Raw genomic sequence first — 18658 nt, 5'->3', positions numbered from 1 at the left:
AACTGGGTCAGAGCTAAAAGTCGCTCTGAGGAAAGACACTGGGCGAAGGGGGAGGGAGCATCTTGGACCAGGACCCCCAAGCAGTTCCGCCCTGTGTGACCGTGGGCACCTGCTGCGCTCATCTGTGAAGTGGGGCCGTCAGCCAGTCCTCCCAGGGTGCACATGAGGGCACTGGCCCTGGGGAGCCACCATGGGGAGACCCAGGGACCACAGGGTCCCAGGTGCCTTGCCTATCAGCCCAGTTGGCTGCTGGCTGACCTGTTTGAAGGTCAGGGCCCGCTCCTTCCTAGAAGTGAAAATGAAACCAGGTGTTTGCTATGAAGCTGCAAGGAAGCAGGTGAGCTCGTCACCATGGCAACGCCACACGTGGCCCCACCCTCCCCACCTGGGGAAGGACACCCTGTGAGGAGTTGCCCTTCCACCCTGCCTGGACCTGGCCGCCCTCCTCCCCTGGGCGACCCTCTCTCCCAGAGTGGAGGGCACTGCAGGGCCTGGGGCTGGACTCCCGTGGAGCCCTGGAGCTGTCGGGCCTGGAGCACGCCACTGGCACTCACTGATCCCAGAGCAGAGATAGGGACCCCACTTCAGGGTTCACGTTGAGTGTCACCTCCCCTGGCTGCTCCCTGGGCCCAACAGCTCTGTGGGGAGTGGCCACGGGTGAGGAGCTCTGAGGGCTGAGAGGGAGGTCAGGGGCGTGGGTTGCGGGCAGACTGTGGCCACTGGTCATCCACACCCTCTCCGTCCACCCTCGGGTCAGCACCATTGCTCTGAGCAGCACACCTTTTCTCAGTCCTCCCGCCGCCCACTGCTGACCCAGGTCCCCTTTGTCTGTCCGGGATGGGCAGGGGCTGTCCTCCAGGGGCCTGCTGTGTGAGTGCCCTGACCTGGCCATCCGCTCCCTCAGTGCTCAGCAGAGGTGCACCCACCACCTGCCCACCCAGCACGTGTTTCACGATACCTCAGCTCAGATAACCTCCATTTTCTCGTCGGGTGGGTGGGTGAGTGCAGCCCCTCTTAAGGAGAGGGAAACTGAGGCCCAGACAAGGGAGTCTGAGTGGGTCCCGCCCTGCCCCCACTCATCTCACCACCTTCCTGACACTCAAGGACTCCCTTCCCCAAACCTGGTCAACTTCCTGGAATTGGCATGAGCAGCCCCAGGGAGGTTGGCTTTGAGGGCTTTTGGGGTGGGACACAGTCTGGGCCAGTGCCTCTTTCCCCCACTCCCACCCAGGTCCAGGCTCTGGGCTCTCAAACACTGCACCTCCCTCACCTGCTTGGAGCACCCCAGCCAGGCAGACCCCACTCGTCTGGTGTGGAGCAGCAAGCAGTGAAAACACCCAGCAGAGAGAAGGCAGCTGCCGTGGGGTGCAGGAAGCCTTCCTGGAGGAGGGGCCCCAAGAGCTGAGAATGAAAGGGGGCTGGCAGAACGCGCAGTGACAGGGAAGAGGGCTCGTGCCAAGGTGCCGTGCCAAGTCTGGGCTTCAGAGGGGACGTGGCTGGATGCTGAGCCGGGGGAAAGGGTGAGGATCAGAAGGTTCTGACAGACTTGCTAGGCCACCCCACCTCAGCAGCCAAGCCCTCAGGTCTGCAGGGTCCAAGGCCCCCTGGCTTTGGGGTTCAGGTGAGGGGCTGTAGCAGACAGGCCAAGCCAGGCCAGGCCCCCCTGCCGTTTCTGTCCTGAGACCCAGGTGAGATGTTGGGACACTGTGAGGGGCTCACTCGGCTCCTTGGTACAGCTTGCACGCATCCCCTCCACGTCCTCACACCGACGTGTGCTCCATCACCCACCCCCATGCACCCCTGCCTCCCGGGCAGCCTGGCAGCTCCTGGCCTTCGCTTTGCACAAACCCCAGGCCCAGGCCCAGGGCTGGGTGCACGTGGTCAGTGGTTGGGGGGCAGACTCTGGCTGCTGCACTCAGCTCTGCCCAGTGCTAGCTGGTGACCTGGGGGTCCATTACCCCACCTCCTTGGGCCTCAGTTTCTGTGTGTGTGAAACGGGATAGTGCAATCAGAGGCTGCCACTCAGCATGGCTGGGCCGGTGTTCAGTGCCAGTGCGGGTCCAGGAGCCCCTCCCGCATGATGCCTGAGCCTGACCAGCTGACATGCAAACACAGACAGCGCTTCGCACCTGCTGCAGCCCACTCTCGTCACAGTGTGCAGGCATGCACGGCCCGTTCCCGAGGGCCAGGCCAGCGGCCTCCACACGTTATGCTGTGGTGACTGGACCGGCCACCCGCATGGGCTGTAGGTGCTGCCACACCACCCTCCGTGGGGCCCTTCCATGGTCACTGGCTGGCGGGCGGCCTGCCGGTCAGCCTGAGGGTGGGAGCTGGGGTCTTGGGACTGACGGAATTCCCCTGCTGCTGAGGCTGAGGCCCTCCTGCATGCTCACCCAACCCTTCCCCCCCACGCTGCCGTTCTACGAGGGAGTCAGGCCAACGTGGGCACAGGGCCCTGATACTGGTGCAAGTGGGGGGAAGGGGTCCGGGGGCCCCTCACACTTGTCCCGGGTGAGGTGCTCCAGACCACCATGGAATGCACCACCAGCCCGCGGATGGCTGTGGGGCCCTGGGTGCGGGAGGTGGTAGCACTCTGGGGCACGTGGGTGTCCCAGTGGCTGTTACCCAAGCCCAGGCGGGCAGTGCCGTGGCACTGTGTAAATAACATGACGCAAAACGACTTTCTGGATGTGGCAGTTCCTGGTGGCCAGGCTCGGTGCCCTCACCGGGCAGGGTGGGAGGGCGTGGTGCTCATGGCACCTGGGCTGGCGGCACGAGGGTTGTGTTGGCTCCTTGACTCAGAATCTGCTCTCCGGGTCGGGGCTGAGACCCTCACCTCAGGAGTGGCCATCAGGCCAGCTCCACATGCCCAAAGCAGGCTCTGTGAGCCACACAACAGGGTTGAAAACAAGCCCCTGGGCCGCGGGTCCTGGGACTCCACGGCTGGGCAGAGGGGCCATCACACGGGCAGTGGCCTGGAGACTGACAGGCCAAGCGCTCAGCATGGGGAGATCAGGCAGTGCACGTGGGGTGGGCGCCCGTGACAGGAAGGATCCGGAGAGGGGGGAGGGGCTGAGCGCAGGCCTGCTCCAGGCGCGGAGGGCGCAGCGAGCGACCCATCCCCAGGGTCCCCTAGGTGAGGGGGACTTGACTCCTGGCCCTCGGAGGGCCAGTCTCGAGAAGCCAGGACCTGTCCAGCCTCACCCGACCAGGAAGGGCCTGGGTCTGGTTTCAGCCACAGTGCCCCCTGGTGGCCCCAGCTGAGCAGGAGCCGGGCAGGTGAGGGACCCAGTGCCAGAGTCCTGACCGCCCCTGGCAGCGGGGAGCCACCAGCCAGAAGGGAGGACAGGGGACATCTGTGTGCCGGAAGGATCCTCTGGCTGCTGTGAGTGTGGATGGGGTGGGATGCTTTACCCCAAGGGAAGGCGAGGACACAGATCCGGAGGAAACAATGCAGCCGGGCCCCAGCCCACTAGAGAGGCTGACTTCCTGGGCACTGCCCCGTCCCTGCCGGTGCCCCGAGGCTAAGTTCTGGGGCAGAGCCTGTAAGGACAGAAACGGTTCCTGGCCTCTGTCCCTTAGCCAGCACTGCAAGCAGGCCTCACTGGCCCTGGTTTCCTGGAGAGATGCCCACAGCCGAGGGCTTCACCCTGGGTCCCTTGTGGAAGACACTGGTCGGCGTGAGCCCTGAAGGGCTGCTCCACAGTTGACCCCCCAGCAAGTCCACTCCCTCGTGGCTCCTACTCAGCAGAGGCCATGACTGTGGTAGAGAACTCGGGCCAGGAGGGGCCCAAGGACGGTCACCTCTCTCCTGATTCTGCCTGAGGCAAAGCTGAGACTGTGCACAGGCCGGCAGGGGCCCTCCTGCCTCAGACGGACACCCCATGTCACCCCACATGCCCACCCGGGAGAAGGCTGGCCAGGCCTGGCAGGTGGGGCTCCCCACTTCCGGGTCCCATTCAATTGCCAGGCTTCTCAGGGCAGAGGAAGCACACAAGGCAGCCGGCACTCGGGGTCCACATTTCATTTAAAACCCACCGTCGTCCTGAGACGCCGGGAGGGCGTGTCCTCCTAGCTGACAGGGTTGTGCCCTGTCGCTGCAGGCAAAGCAGTCTTAGCGCAGACGGCCCCTGCCCCAGCGGCCAGCTGGAGCACTGGACATGACTGAACACAGCCTTGGACGGCTCAGCGGCCTCCCTCCTCCTGGAGGGGCCTCCTGGGTGGCCTGGGGGACTACAGTGGACGAGCTGAGGGCCCAGGGGCTGGCTTGCGGTCGGTCGGGCTATGGCTGGCTCACATCACCGCCTCCATGTGCAGCACTCTCAGGGCCTCGGAGATCTGCGTGCTGGTGTCCATCTGGCCGTACATGCCCACCAAGAAGGCCCGGTGTAGCAGCACAGCCGCGTGCTCTGTGCAAGAGACAGGACACTCAGGCCACACGGAGCCGCCACAGAGGCTGGGCCCCAGAGGCCCCAGGTGCCCGGGTGGGGTGGCGTGGGGGGACAGGCGGACTCACCCTGGCAGAGGAGGGTGTACTCTGGCAGGTTCCTGAGGGCCGTCTGCACCACCTCAAAGTCCCGGCTGCCCAGGCAGTACATGAACGTGGGCAAGAAGTCGGCCGAGATGCTGGAAAAGTCACACACTCAGTGGGCACCTCTCCCCATGCCCAAGCCAGGCAAGGCCCCGCCACACAGGCGGGGCAGCGGGCTTGGCGCTCACCTGGGGTTGTGCTGCATGGAGCGCAGGGCCAGGCTGAAAGCCAGGCTGCGACAGGACTCCTCCGCTGAGAGCATCAGCCGCTGCAGGTTGGTCTGGGGGCAGGAGAGGCAGGGGGTTACTCAAGCCCTCAGGCCCTTGGCCTCCTGGCAGCTGGCTGGCACACACACAGAAAAGGACCTGCAGGAACCCCGCCCGCCCCCACCACAGGACAGCTCTGGGACCTCAGGGCCCGTTGGGAAGCATGGGACAGCAGCTAGAGCGGGGGGCTGGCTGGCCCTGCCTGGGCTCCGTGCTTGACTGGGAACACAGGGGGCCAGGTTCCGATGCATGCTGCCCCTGTCTCGAAGGCTTCCCAGCCCAGGGTCCCCGGGGGCTTCCCCATCCCAGTCCCTGAAATGCTGCCAGCAGTTCCGCCCCTAGGTCCCCCGCTCCCTCACCGAGAAGAAGCCCAGGATCTCAGGTCTCCGTCGGGACATCTCGTCTATGTCACTCAGAACCTCCAGCAGATCTGAGATGGGCACAGGGCCACGTGAGGGCTCAGGGAGTGAGCCTCTGTCCCCCAACAACCCATAGGCAGGAGGGGTCGTCCTGGGGCCAGGACCCCTGGGCCGTGCTGAGCCGCAGCCATCTGCCCGGCAGGGAGAGAGATCCAGGGCCTCGCAGGGACCCCTGAGGGGCACTGGTCCAGCCTCTGTGCGGGCTCCCTGGGTACAGCGGCAGATCACAACACAGCAGCAGTGCCTCCCGGAACCTCTACACCGTCCTTGGCGCTCGGTAAGGCCCAGGAGTCCTGCTGGCTTCCCTCAACCACGGGCACTGGGAACTTTCGAGGTGCACACCCCAGACCCTGCTCCCCTAGATCCGAGGGGCTAGGGCTCTGCCTTTGCAGTGCAATCCCTGGAGGCCTGCCCTGGCCCCACCCCTCCTGCCATGTGGCTACCCAGCCCCCACGCTCATCTGAACTTCCGCGCACTCCCAGCACCAACCACCGAGGATGCCCAACAGCCCGACGCCGCAGGGCCACCAGGCCTCCTTTCTCTCAAAACGCCAGGGCCACCTGCCAGCCCACTGGCAGCCTCCCCTCTACAGGTCTCCTCACAACTGCAGGGGCTCCCCGACCTGCTTTGTTTGGAGACTGCTCCCCGTGCGACCGGCCAGCAAACCGCCCCTCCCCTGCCTCAAGTGCCTGTCTCCCCCTCCAGCACGCTCTCTGCCCCCACCATGAGGAAACTGCCCAGCCTGCCCCGCAGCCCAGCAGGGACCTGCTGTCTGGGGGCCTCTGCAGTGAGAGCCGGGATGGCCAGGCCCGTGGCACCCCGGCTCTCAAACTCACCCTCGACGGTCTGGCCCCGGGAAAGCCTCTTCATGTAGGGGGCCATTTCAGCTGTGGTCAGAGGAGTGAAGAGGGAGACGCTGAGCAGGGGCAGCGAGCCAGCTGAGCTCTCGTCTGGAAGACAGGAAGCCGAGGCTGGGGGCCAGAGAGGTGGCCGCCCCCGGAGTGCTGGCCACTAAGGGCACCCGGGGGAGCAGTCCAGGAAACACTCAACACCAAGGCTCCAGGATTCGTGAGGGCCAGCGCGGGCCACCCTTGCCCAGCAGCCCCATAAGATGTGGGCACCGCACCAGGCTGAGTGGGCCTGGTGCCATGGGCGCTCCATAAACGTGATGCACCGAGCCACGGGGCGAGACTGGGCCTCGGCCCTTCTCCCTCGCGCCTCTCACGGGCTCCGTTCCCTTCCTGTGCTCACCTGGCACACAGCAGGTGCTCAATAAAGGCATCTGAGTGCTGGGTGCTGTGCTACGTGTTTCCATGGACTGTCCAAGAGTCACACTCAACACAGACAATTTGGCAAAACCGGGCAGCAGAGTGACTGTGAGTCGCTCGCTCACTAATCCACCAGCTGCTCCCTGGACATGCGGCAGCATCAATGGCCCTGCCTGCGGGGCCCAGGTCACCATCGGGCAGTAAGGGCCACAGGACGGAGGGGGACTTGGCTAGCTTCCCACGGAAGGGCGGGAGCAGCAGCACGCAGTGCGGCCTGCAAGTGCCACGCCCAGGGACACCTGCGATGGTCCCGAGGGCCCCATGCTGCTGGCCTGCAGCCCCTCCCAGCAGAGCCCCATGGCCCACTCACCCTCACCCTCCTCGTCCAGGCCTCGGTCGGCTCTGCCGTCCCTGCTGGGCAGGCTCAGCCCTGCGAGGAGGGACTTGAGCATCACTAGGTCGCTGCTGTCGAAGGACAGGTCGCTGGGGAGGGTACAGGGGGGCTGTGAGGACACGGCCGCAGGTGGTGGGGTGGGGCAGGGCCGACACCGGGTGTGGGCAGCTGCGTTGTGGAAGGGCAGGGCGTGGCCAGCGGCAGTTCAGGACAGCGGTGCGTCCGGGGCTGGGAAGCCTGGCCTGAGCCACCCTGCTGGCCCTGGGGACAGTGTCTGTTCCTGGCGGCCACCCGCCTTGGGGGCGCACAGCCCCGACCAACCCGCCCTGTGCCGGCCGGAGGGACACTGCACACTCACTGGAGCGCGTCCGAGTGCTTCTGCAGGAAGGCGACGGCTGCAGGGGCGTTGCAGGTGATGTACCTGTGGGTGAACTGCACGAACTTGTTGATGAAGGTGGCCAGGTGGCGTGAGGACTTCCTGTAGTTCTGCAAAGGGCAGCAACATGGGGCGCTGAGCAAGGTGCGCCAGTCCTGCCCACACTGCTTCCCCTGGACGCTTCACAAGGGCCCCTGGTCACCACCAATGCCACCACCTGCTGCCCACCAGGTGGTACATTAAGGATTCCTTGTCCTTCATGAACTTCCAGTGCAAACAGGGAGATACCCAACTGGAGCGTGTGACGAGATGGGTCACAGCCTCAGCAGGGGTACAGCGACTGCAGAGAAGGCAGCCCTGAACCCACATTGGATTCCGAAGGATGTGGGGTTTCTCCAGGCACTTGAGAAGCTGGGGGACCTCCCCCGGATGAGAGCTGGTCCCCAGGGTGGGCAGCCTGGCCCTGCCCTTGATGCAGGCCAAGGGGCTCTGCTCTCCTGCAAGGGTCCCATGGCCCGTGTCTGCCCTCACCCAGCAGCTTTGGGTGGACGGGGAAGGACCCACCAGTCCTGGGTAGATGGGGCAGAAGGGGCACGAGCTGAATGGGAAGTGATTTCAGATGGTGGGGCAGCTGGCTGAGGCAGGCGAGGATCAGGGCACACAGCTCCTGGGTCCCGGCCCTGTGCCAGAAGGGGCCCCACTGCCCAGGCTGTGGCACCTAGAGGGCAGAGGCCAGCGGCCAGGACGGCCTTTCTCACCAGAAGCAAGCGGATGAAGGAAAGCAGGCAGTCCCACAGCGCCCCCTGGTGCTCGCTCTGGAACACGTGCGGCTGCAGCAGCTCCAGCACCCCCAGCACGTGCAGGAAGAAAGTCAGGTGGCTTTGCTGCCGGAACTCCTGGAAGTTGAGGTGGGTGCGGCCGTGCAGGAGGGCAGCAATCATGGGCAAATGCCTGGACACGGGACGGTGCTCAGTGGTCCTGGCCACCCAGACCCACAGACGTGCCGTCCGCCCTGGGAGCTGGCGAAACCCACGGTGCGACCTGCGGGCTGGGGCTGCATCTTGAAGGAGCCCCAGGAGACACAGGCTGCAGACGCACCCTCCCCTCCCCAGGAACCTGGAAGGGCTGCCACACAGACCCCCAGTCCCTCCCAACAAGTTCAGCTGAGTCGAAGCTGTAACTGCCATGCTGGGCTGTCACAGCCCAACCAACGCCTGCACTTCCGCTCATGTGTCAACAGACCGGATCCCTAACCCTATCTGTAGCGCAGGCAGGGCCTGAGCGCCCAGAGTGCCCGTTGGGTGGGGGCAGGAGGGGTGCTGTCTTGAGCACGCCCTTGGGGCCGTGGAGTGGTGGGCAGTACCTGAGCAGCAGTGTGGGGTGGGCCACTGCCAGCTTCCGGCAGGCCATGTTGGCATCGGACACGCGGCTCTCGGACGCCCTGGAGTCGCTGGTGTCCGCGAGGAGGGTGATGAAGCGATGCGCAAGGACGTCCAACTGGAAAGAAGTCAGGGTCAGAGGCTGGAGGCCACCGAGCCTTCATGTCTCACCTGCCCATCCCCAGATTCTGCTGCCAGCCTGAAGGGTCCCCGTTCCCCCCAGGACCTGGCATGGCCATGCAGTGATCCAGAGAAATCTGTTCCCTCAGGGCACTCTGGCACTTCTGCAGGTCAAGTCCAGGCAATCGTGAACACGTAGGATTTGAAGCCAACCTCTACACCAAACAAAAGCTCAATTTTGCCCAAATGATCTGACAGCTGGGAAAAACCAGCATTGCATGTAAAGTACGATCTCAACTGAGCGAGGCAGAAATGCACAAAAGTGGAAGGAAACATGGCCAGAAAAAAACAGTTCCCCCCACTGCAAGAGAAGCAGGGAGGGCAGCAGGTCTGCAAGGTGGCGAGGAGAGGGTCGGGTGCCAGGCCTGCTTCCCCGCCCCAGACAGCAAGAGAAGTGAAGGCAGATGTCACACGAGCTGTGCAGGACAGTGCCGCCCGCAGAGCCACTCCCCAGGGGGACAGGCAGGCCACCTCGCCTTACTGCCTTGTGCCACAAGGTCACTCTGCGAGCAAAGACGCAAGCCACATGGTTGTGCTGACAGACTCCAGAAAGTGCAAGCTAATCTGCGGTGACAGGCAGGCAGGCAGGCACACTGAGGGGGAAGGAGACGCTCCCTGTCCTGGTTGTGGGTGGTTTCAAGGTACACGAATGTCAAAACTCAGCACACGCACCACAGCTCTGTGTCGATGGTCCCTTACTAAGGAAAAACGGGGAGACGGGGGACGACACCCGCTCTCCCCTGCCCCACACCCAGAGGGTTTCTTTAAGGTGAAAGACCGTTTCTGAGACCACCCCCCGGATCGGATGGCGAGGCTGGCTCTGCCTTCGGGCGATGAGGACCCCTGGGAAAAGGTGTTTCTGTTTCCTGCCAGGGTTCCCACCTCCAAAGCGACGGTCGGGGTGGTCCCCAGCATAGCCGCTGGCCCTCACCTTGCAGGTGCTGCTGGCAGTGGCGCCCTGGCCCTGCGTCAGGGCCGCAGGCAACGACACCCGGAGCTCCGGCTGCTGCAAGTACAGCTGCACGAGCAGGTCTCGGCAGCGCTGGCCCAGCACGCTGGAGAAAAAGTGGGGGGCTGGGCTGGGGCTCTCGCCCATGGGGCTTGCACCTGAGAGGCAACCTCCAGCCCCACCAGCAAGGGGATGGGGGGCGGGGAGGGGCCTGTTGTGAGCCCGCGCATCACACCCTCACCTGTCGCCCCACTGTTGGATGCAGCCTGTCAGATGTGCTGTCACCTTCCTGATGCTCTCAGCATCTCCACGGCAGCAGCTGAGCAGCAGCGGCAGCCGGGCCTGGAGGAGGCTACAGGCTGCGGCGTCCCCATCCTGGCTCCTGCTCTCCGCCTCCGCCAGAACCAGGTCCGCCAGGCCGATAAGCTCAGAGGCCTGGACCCGCAGCACGAGCTCCTCTCGCCGCTTCTGCAACAGGCGCCCACCCATCAGCCTCAGGACAGCACAGGCTCACTGCACCGCCACCCCACCCTGCAGTGGGGTGCACCCCAAGACCTGCCTGTGGCGTGCGCTGGTCCCTGCCCTGCCAGATCCGAGGCACATGGACACAGGCCCAGAGGAAGTCCAAAGAGGCCGAAGGGTCAAACCTGGAGGGAGGCAAGGAAGGCACCCTGGCTAAGCACGAGGCCTGTCTGCTTCTGGGCACAAACTAAAAAGCAGCAGTGTGGGGACAGAAAGAAGACACGTGGTGAGAGGCTCTCTGTGATGGGTTTAGGCCACAAACACCCCTTCCCCAGGAGCTTCTAGTTAGGGCCCAAGTCAGCTAGTAGAGGATGTGGCTCACCCCGTCTGCCTGGCCTCTCCCTACCCCATGCCAGCCCTGCCCACCCTCTGGGCTTGCCGGCCACACAGTGGGTCATTTGGTGCCCCCAGTGGGCACAGTGGATGACAGACGTTCACATGATCCGAGGAGTGGCCCATTCCATGCCCTGGCTGTCTGCCCTGCTGAGCACTCAGAGCAGTGGCACCTGGATCAGGCAAGTCTGTACCCTAAGGAGGCGATGCCCACCACAGGGCCCCCTGCCTGGGGCACCACTGCAGGGAGCGGCGGCCCAGGGAGCGCCAGAGGTGCGGGGAAGCCAGGTGGAGGGCCCTCCAGCAAAGCCGTGGAACCGAGCTGCCGGGAGGTGAGGGGCTCACCTGTGCTCCCGGCTCTTGCCCAGCAGAATGTGGGTACACCGGTGCAGCGTGGACCAGTTGGACTGGTGCGTGAGGAGGGCCAGGAGGTAGGGTCGGAAAGACGGCGCCTGGGGGCTGGAGTGACCTTTACCCTGGGGAGAAAGGAAGCCTGGATGGTCCCGCTGGGCTGACCGGCTCGGCTGAGTGGGGTCAGCGAGCCACAGACAGCAGAGAAGGAGCCATTTCGAGGAAAGCCCAAAGCTCCTGCCGGAGAAGCAGAATGGCTGCCTGCATACCAGGCCCAGCACACGGCTCCAGGTGAAATGTGTGCAGAGCTGAACCACCTCCTCGGAGACGGGGGCACACACGTGCCAAAATGAGAGAACCACCCAAAACCACACCCCTGGGGGGTCTTCTCCAAGACAGCCACCAACGAGCAGTTAAGGTTAACAGGGGGGAGCAAACAGACCCGTGAGTGCATCGTAGGGTGGCCAGGCTCCAGCTCCTGCCTTCTGAGGCGGCCAGTGCTTTCTAGCATTCTCTAGGGACAGCCGGGGAACCCGCAGGGGCCCCTAGCTGCTCTGTGCAGGGCCTCGACATAGGCTCTGGCTGCTCCGAGGGCTGGGTCCCTCCTCGTCAGGGGGTGCCGGGCTCCGCGCCGCCTTCGGCTAACCGTGGCACTACAGTCCCCTTTGTGAGGACCTGGGCCCACGAAACACGGCCCCCGCCCCATCTGGGTGCCCAGTAAGCACATCTGGTCAGTTGGTATAACTGCTCAGAAGGGCCATGGGACCCTCTGGGCAGATGAGAGTCAAGCTCTCAACTGATGGCAGCCCACCTGGCTCTGGGAGAACAGTAGCCTTTGCTGCAGGTCAGGGCAGCTGCCTATCACCTCAGGGTCCAGCATCTCCAGCCAGTCCACCAGGAGCCCCGAGCATGGTCCCAGCTGCACGGCCTCCAGGCTGAGGGGGAGGGGAGAGCTCAGAGACGCCAGCCAGGGCTGCCCGCCGGGCTGGCCACCACCTGGGCAGCTCACCTGCAGCCGTCAGCGTCCTGCTCCCCCGGGGCGGGGGGCTCCTCCTCCTCCTGCAGCAGCAGGGAGCTCACCACCATGATGGGCCTGGAGGTGGGCACGGCATAGGTGGCAGAGAAGAGCGCGGTCAGCAGCTCCTCCAGGTGAGGCGACTTTACCTTGATGAGGCCCCGCAGAACTAAGGACAGAAAACCATGCTGTGTCCCTACCGAATGGGGACAGGGCCCGGCGGCCCTCAGACCACCTCACTCCGGGAGAGACAGCCCACTGCTCCCTGTGTCAACAATGCCTCGAGTGCCCACACCTGGGCTGGCCAGCAGTGAGCAGAGGCTCGGGGACTTCCCATGGGGTAAAGGGAGGCCATGCAGTGAGCCGTCCAGTGCCAGCTGTGAACTCATCACGTGCACGACCCCCCAGAGCAGAGCCTGGGCGAGGGCGAGGGCTAGGGGAGCCACAGGGCGTGGCCCACCTGGCAGGCCTGGGGTCTTGACAGGCCCGGGTCCCAGGTACCTTTGCTGACAAGCTCGGGCTCCACACCACACTTCTCCCCGGATCTCAGGGTGGCGACGAGGGCCCGGACAGTGGAGCTGACCACCTCCATGTCCCCACGGAATGCCAGGGCCTCCGCCAGGTGCAGGAACCCACTCCGCACTGCAAGGACACGTCTGTGTGACCGCTGGCTTGGTCTTGGCCTCTACTCCTCACATCTGTCAGCCTGGCCTGTCCAGCGAGTCCCTGATCTGCCGACTCCCCTCGGTTCCCACGTGCACTTCCCTCCCTGGGGAGCCTCCCCAAAGCCCTAACCGCCAAACCCCTTGGCCACATCCACACGGATGCCCCCCTCTGTGCTAACGACCCTGTCACGGCCCTGACAGAAGAACAGACAGCCCAAGAACCTCACTGGCAGCTGCTGGCTGACCCATGCCTGTCCTGCAGCTCACCGTCACCGAGCCTGCGCCGTGCCGAGTACTGGGTCACAAACAGCTTGAGCTGGGCCTGCAGGGGCCCGTCCTCCACGCTAGGGCTATCCAGCCACTGCAGGCTCTGCATGAGCACTTTGAGAAAGAGCGACGAGAAGCTAGTGTCCTGAGGGACGTAGTGCTGTGGGGACAACAGGCAGCACGTGGCTCCACTGGCTCAGAGGGTCCCGCCCAAGGGTGGGGCCTGAGCAGTGGCCCAGCTGCCCAGGGGACATGGTCGCATGGCCACTCTCCACAGAGCTCACCCAGGTGCCCCAGCACATCAGAGATCATTCAAAATACACTGCGGCGAGGTGTGCTATCTGCAGCTTCTCAAGTGGTTCAGAAGGAAAAAGATTAAAGAAACACACATACCCAGAGACACAACCAAAAACACGCACTCACACATAAACGCAAACAGGTACAGTGAATGTGGAAAAATCACCGAGTGCAGGCGGCAGGCCCATGCTGAGAACCCCCTACTGCCCCCCCTTTCATTTGTCGGACACTCTCCATAATGAGGGATGGGGACTGCCCACGACCCCATCACTCAGGGGGCCTGGACTGAAGGCGGAGGCCGTCCCTGCCTGGTGGAGGCCCCGTGTCCCGGGACGCTGGCTGCACCCACCTGGTACTGGCAGAGCTGGCGCATCAGGGGGCAGGCGAGGAAGTGGCTGCGGTGCATGGCCATCACCAGGGCCCCACCGTGCGGGGAGTTCAGCAGGGTGGCGACAGCCTGCAGGAGGCGCAGTGAGATGCCCGTCACCTCGGAGCTGCCCTGGCGGACCTGTGCCAGCTCCTGGCCCAGAGCCTGCTGCAGTGCCAGGGCAACGGGGCGGGCGCTGGAGCTCTGCCCCCGCGGGCCCGGGCTCAGCGGGAACACCTGGAGCAGAGAAAGGGTGGCGGTCAGCAGGGGCACGCAGAGGTGCGTCCCAGTCTCATCTCGCCCTGCACTCCCGTCACCAGCACTGTCCCTTTGCTGGCCCGGGGCCTATGCTGGGGGCTCCCTGCTCAGGGAGCAGCGAGGTACATGCCAAGGACTGCAGACAGGGGCCTATGTGGGAATCTCAGCCTGGCCTGAGAGCAGGGGCGAGCCAAAGCCTGCCAACCTCGGCCCCTCCACGTACCAGAGGCACTAGCCGCAGAGGATGCGAGGACGCAGGGAGCAGAACCCCTCCCAGAGATCTGAGGCGGTGTGTGCAAGCGTGAAAGGATGGGAGCACACTGCACAAGTGTGGCTGTGTGTGTAAGGGCTGAGGATGCATGACCACAAGCTGTGGGATCCCACGTCCACACATGTGACAACAAGAGGCAAGCCCAGAAGCAGGAAGCAGAGCAGTGGCGGCCAGGAGACACGGGAAATATGTGCTGAAGGGCACAGGGTTTCCTTGGGCTGATGAAAACAAGCGCCCCTCGGCCAGGCTGAGAGCCGCACAACTCTGAACACACAGAAAATCACTGAACTGAACCCCGCAGGGAACAGGCGGCAGCTGGCGCGGGAACCACGTCTCAGTGAGGACATGAAGCACGGAATGTGAGCAGAGTCTGGGCCCCCAGGAGGGCTGCGTGTGTGAGGACACAGGCTCATCGGCTTGTCTCTCACAACGTGGACACGGCAGAGCATATGCCCACCCGAGCCAGGCCCAGAGGCTGGGTGGTGGGGGGAGCGATGGCACCTCTGGGCACTGCCTGGACACTGCACACGCAGCACAAGCACTGCTCTGAGCCCCATCTCACGGAGCACACTGGGGCACAGAGAGGGTTACCTAACCCCGAGGACGGGAGCCAGGGTTCTGACCCAGGTGGCCAGCCTCAGAGCCCTCTCCATGTCGCTAGGAGTCCTGGGGGCACCTGGCTTCTGGAGAGGGCCGGCCCAGGCAACGGTGGCAGTACCTGCAGAAACATGCCAGCCAAGTCGTCCTCAGGGCCAAGCGCCCGCACCTGGGTCACAGCCCGGATCCGGTCCTGGCCCGGAGGTGGCTCCGGGCTGCTGGTGGGTCTCGGTGCCTCTGCACTGTCTGCAGGGAGGGAACAGGTGTCAGCTGCAAACTCCAGCCAGCCTCTGTGGGGACCCTGGGGACAGTCTGGGGCCCACCACCCAGAGAGAAGAGCCGGCTCGCAGGCTGCTCAGGGCCTTGGAAGAGGAGCTCAGACACTGGGCAGCAGCAACCACTCCCCCTGGGAAGCCCCATCGGCCGTGCGCTAAGCAGGGTGGGTCAGGACAGGCTGGGCCAGTACCTCGTCGGGGCGGCAGGGAGGCTGTGAGCAGGGAGTGGAAAGTCTGGCCTCCCGAAGCTCCCCGCTCGTGCTGAACCTCCACCAGGTGAGCCATGTAATCTGTAAAACAGCAGCCAGGGGTTAGAGCCTGGATCGATGGTGGCAGTGTTCCCTGTGCCACACAAAGAATGCTGCCTGGGACATGGCCACCCCAGTGCAGCCCACCACCATGCCTCCCTGAGACTCCCGAACCGCGTACGGGGCCTTTCGGCCAGGACCAAGCAGCGCCCATCCTCACTGCCCCACACGGCATGCTGGCGCCTGGGCGTGCCAGACTCGGCAGTGCTGGCCTGTCCCACCCCCCGACCCTGCACACGCCAGGGCCTGGCTCACTCTTGTCCATGATGCTCTGCTCCAGTGTCTGGGGGTCGTGGCCCACCGCCTGGTCCAGGTGCTGCAGCAGTTTGCTCATGCTGGACACGGGGATGCCGAAGGACTGCACGAACAGCAGCAGCTGCTGAGGCTCCAGGTCCTGCAAGGCTGAAGGGCGTACCCGTCCAGCGAGCGCCACTCAGGGCGCAGCCAGGGACCCTCACGAGGCTCCCACCTGCTCCATGGCTGCGTGCAAGCCCCGCGGCTCCTTTCCTACCAGCGCCCAGCTGCCCTGGAGCCGCCAGTGGCTCCCAATAGCTTACAGAGCGTAGATTCCTTGGGGCGTGCCCTTCACTGCGCTTGCCGAGGCAACCCCAGTACTCATCAAACTGCCTCCAAAGCGACCTGCCCTGCCCACATGCCACCCAACGGGATGTCCTTCCAGAACCAACCCTGAGGCCCCCGGCCCTTGCCTTGTCTCTCCAAATTCCTAGACCACCTCATCTTCACCCCTCCGCACTGATGCCTGACACCTGGCTGTAAGGGCTCTCGGCAGGGTACCCTCTCGCACGTCCAGCACACCGTCCAGCACAGCAAGAACTCATGCCCAGACCCAGTAGGAAGGCTCCCCCCGCCCCTGCCCAGCCTGCCGGTACCGGCGTCCACCAGCCGCGGGACCTCCGAGCGGATCATGCGCAGCTTCAGCCAGTCGGGCAGCAGCAGCGCCTCCTCCGACGTGTCCACCAAGAAGGCCGTGGGCAGGGGCTTCTTCTCTGGGAACCAGATATCCAGCAGAGCCTGGAACTCGCTGTCACCAGCTTCAGGAAAGATGATAGGGTGAGTAGCAGGGACGGCTCAACGAGGCCCCTCCAAACGTCACCATCCAGAGCCCAGGACCCGCGAACAACTGGAGGTCAGGCTGGAAGGACCACTGTGCGTCCTTGCTTCATCAGCGGGAATCGAGGCCCTGGGCCGGGGACAATCAACCGTGAAACCAGGAATTTCACTGGCTGGGCTAAGAGCAAGGAGCGGCACAGGAAGGTGTCCCAGGCACTGCCCACGGGCATCTCACGACGTCACCAGTATGTGGCCAAGCAGGGAGGAGTCACTGGAAATCACGGGCCTGTAAACTTGAGGGTCTCCATGGTTTAGGAGGTCCTGCCATGCAAAGGATCTCACACGCTTCCCCAGAACCCTCTCAGACAGGCAGGGAGAGGACGATCTACATTCGGGCCCTGCCCAAAGCCAGGGTGGGCGCAGAGCCCCTCCCATCGGCACCTCCTGCGGCCGGGGCAGGTCTCACCGGCATAAAAAAAGCCTGCCCCGGGACAGGTCCCACACCCCAGCTGCCCGCCAATGGCGGCCCGCAGGCTGCTCACCGTGGGGCGGCCCGAGCGTCAGGAGGATGACCATGGCATGGACCACCAGGATGTGCATGGTGGCCGTCTCCCCACTGGTCCAACGAAGGAAGACCTGGTCCTGCGACTCCGACTGCAGGGGGAGGAATGGGTGAAGGGCCGCGGCTTGGGCTGGGACGGGGGTGGGGGGGTCCCTGCCCGCCTTACCCAGCTGTACACCTCCTCCCCTTCCTTGCTCTTGCGCATGCGCCGGACGTAACAGGAGAAGATGGAGAGCAGGGCGGCCAGCACGGCGTCCGACTCTGCGCGGCAGGAGCGCTTGGAGAACAGGTGGGACATGATGGTGGAGCGCTCCACGATGAGCCGGGCCACGTCCTGGGGGCGAGCACAGCCATCAGAGGGCTCCCAGGGACTGATGGGAGCCTGCCCTCAGCCAGCCCCACTGTCTCCCCTTGTCACACCAGGCCAGCAGCCCACGGGGTGGCACACCCCGTGAGGCTGCCTTTAGTGCCCTACTGTGCTCAGCACAACCACATGACTGGCCAAGAGCATACCACCGATGGAGTGCATGGAGAGCACGATTCTCAGACCCCAAAGGAGAAGGCCGTCTGCCAACAGCCAGCACCATCCCTACTAGAACCCCAGAAAAGGTGCTGGGCACGCCGGCCACCGCCGGCCACAAGCTCCTAAGAGTGACGCCTCAAGGGTCTCTGCCTGACCAGTCCCTCGGCAGGAACCCAGGCTTGGAAGACCTTTGCTTGTCTGCCCACGCCCTCATCCCACTCACCCCACAGGAACAGCGCTGGGTCACGAGAACAGAATGAACCAAAGGGAAAGCAAGGGGAGAAGAAAGCTGGCCAGAAAAGAGTGGACGAAGGGGAAATGGGCACATGCCTGAATCCAACTGCCCACCTGCTAAGGAAGCCACCTGGGCCAGCCCACACCTCACCCTGCCCTCTGAGCAAGTGCCCCTGGGTGTGGCCAAATCACCTCCCAGAGCGACAAAGGCCACCAGACACTGAGGACCACAGCAGCTAGTCTGGCACCAAGTTTTCCCACATTAGATGCCTGCTCTGGATGGTAGGCCACCAAGAAGGAAGCCGGGGGCTAGGAGCCCACCCCTCACCAGCGCCAGGTCGCTGTGCTGGCCCTGCTCCTCCACGGGCGTGTGCTGGGACAGGTACACCAGGTAGGCGCTGACGGTCTGTGGGTCGGTCTCCATGTGGATGGCCTGGGGGGGAGGGGCTGCGTGAGCGTGCTCCGCAGACAGCGCACTGCCCGTCCCCATGGCCACGCGAGGCCCTCACCTGCTGCAGCGCCAGCGCGGTGGTAGCCCTCACACTGTCAAACAGCGGCAGCCTGGGCAGGTCGCGCAGCAGCCACTGGTAGCCCTGCAGCGTCTCTGCGTCCCCAGAGTCGTCCTCCACTGGGGGCTCCTTTTCCTCCCCATCCCGCAGGCTGCCCTCCGACAGCACCAGGGACAGGCCCTGCAAGCAGACATAGGTGCTAAGCCAGGCCTCCGCGCCACGCTCGGCCACTCACACCGATCCGGGGACAGACTGGTTCCTGAAGGCCCAGGAGGGCACGCGGGCTGCCAGGGAACAGATGCCGCGTCCCGTCAGAGCTGCTGGAAATGCCAGGAGGAAGCAGCAGCACGAGCACTTCCTTCAGGAAACTGTCGTTCAGTGAAGCCTGATGAGACAGGCAGGACCAGACACCAAGTCACCTGGGACAGTCACACTGCCACTAGAGAAGGAACACCGGACAAGGAGCGCGAC

General features: G+C 64.4%; 1 protein-coding gene across 2 annotated transcripts in view; it reads right to left on the bottom strand.

Moving 5' to 3' along the window:
* Window positions 1-4009: 4009 nt before the first annotated feature.
* INTS1 (integrator complex subunit 1) overlaps window positions 4010-18658 on the bottom strand; it is a 29370-nt gene continuing 14721 nt past the window's right edge. For both annotated transcript variants that reach the window (XM_081035540.1, XM_081035539.1), the window contains exons 22-47: window positions 18188-18367; window positions 18007-18111; window positions 17088-17255; window positions 16902-17013; window positions 16179-16340; window positions 15544-15690; window positions 15172-15270; window positions 14827-14951; window positions 13562-13816; window positions 12916-13075; window positions 12485-12625; window positions 11978-12152; window positions 11780-11903; window positions 10963-11093; window positions 10322-10409; window positions 10004-10230; window positions 9745-9868; window positions 8618-8751; window positions 8013-8205; window positions 7237-7364; window positions 6855-6967; window positions 6053-6166; window positions 5157-5227; window positions 4720-4811; window positions 4517-4626; window positions 4010-4409 (exon numbers count right to left, since the gene is read on the bottom strand). In XM_081035540.1, coding sequence (XP_080891666.1) covers window positions 4294-4409; window positions 4517-4626; window positions 4720-4811; window positions 5157-5227; window positions 6053-6166; window positions 6855-6967; window positions 7237-7364; window positions 8013-8205; window positions 8618-8751; window positions 9745-9868; window positions 10004-10230; window positions 10322-10409; window positions 10963-11093; window positions 11780-11903; window positions 11978-12152; window positions 12485-12625; window positions 12916-13075; window positions 13562-13816; window positions 14827-14951; window positions 15172-15270; window positions 15544-15690; window positions 16179-16340; window positions 16902-17013; window positions 17088-17255; window positions 18007-18111; window positions 18188-18367 — 3594 coding nt within the window. In that variant the 3' untranslated portion in view covers window positions 4010-4293. The remainder of the gene's footprint in view (window positions 4410-4516; window positions 4627-4719; window positions 4812-5156; window positions 5228-6052; window positions 6167-6854; window positions 6968-7236; window positions 7365-8012; window positions 8206-8617; window positions 8752-9744; window positions 9869-10003; window positions 10231-10321; window positions 10410-10962; window positions 11094-11779; window positions 11904-11977; window positions 12153-12484; window positions 12626-12915; window positions 13076-13561; window positions 13817-14826; window positions 14952-15171; window positions 15271-15543; window positions 15691-16178; window positions 16341-16901; window positions 17014-17087; window positions 17256-18006; window positions 18112-18187; window positions 18368-18658) is intronic.

The sequence above is a fragment of the Rhinolophus hipposideros genome (assembly GCF_964194185.1).
Source record: "Rhinolophus hipposideros genome assembly, chromosome: 23".
Classification (NCBI taxonomy): domain Eukaryota; kingdom Metazoa; phylum Chordata; class Mammalia; order Chiroptera; family Rhinolophidae; genus Rhinolophus; species Rhinolophus hipposideros.
The sequence above is the reverse complement of the archived record's forward strand: the minus strand, read 5'-3'. Positions and strand labels throughout refer to the sequence as shown.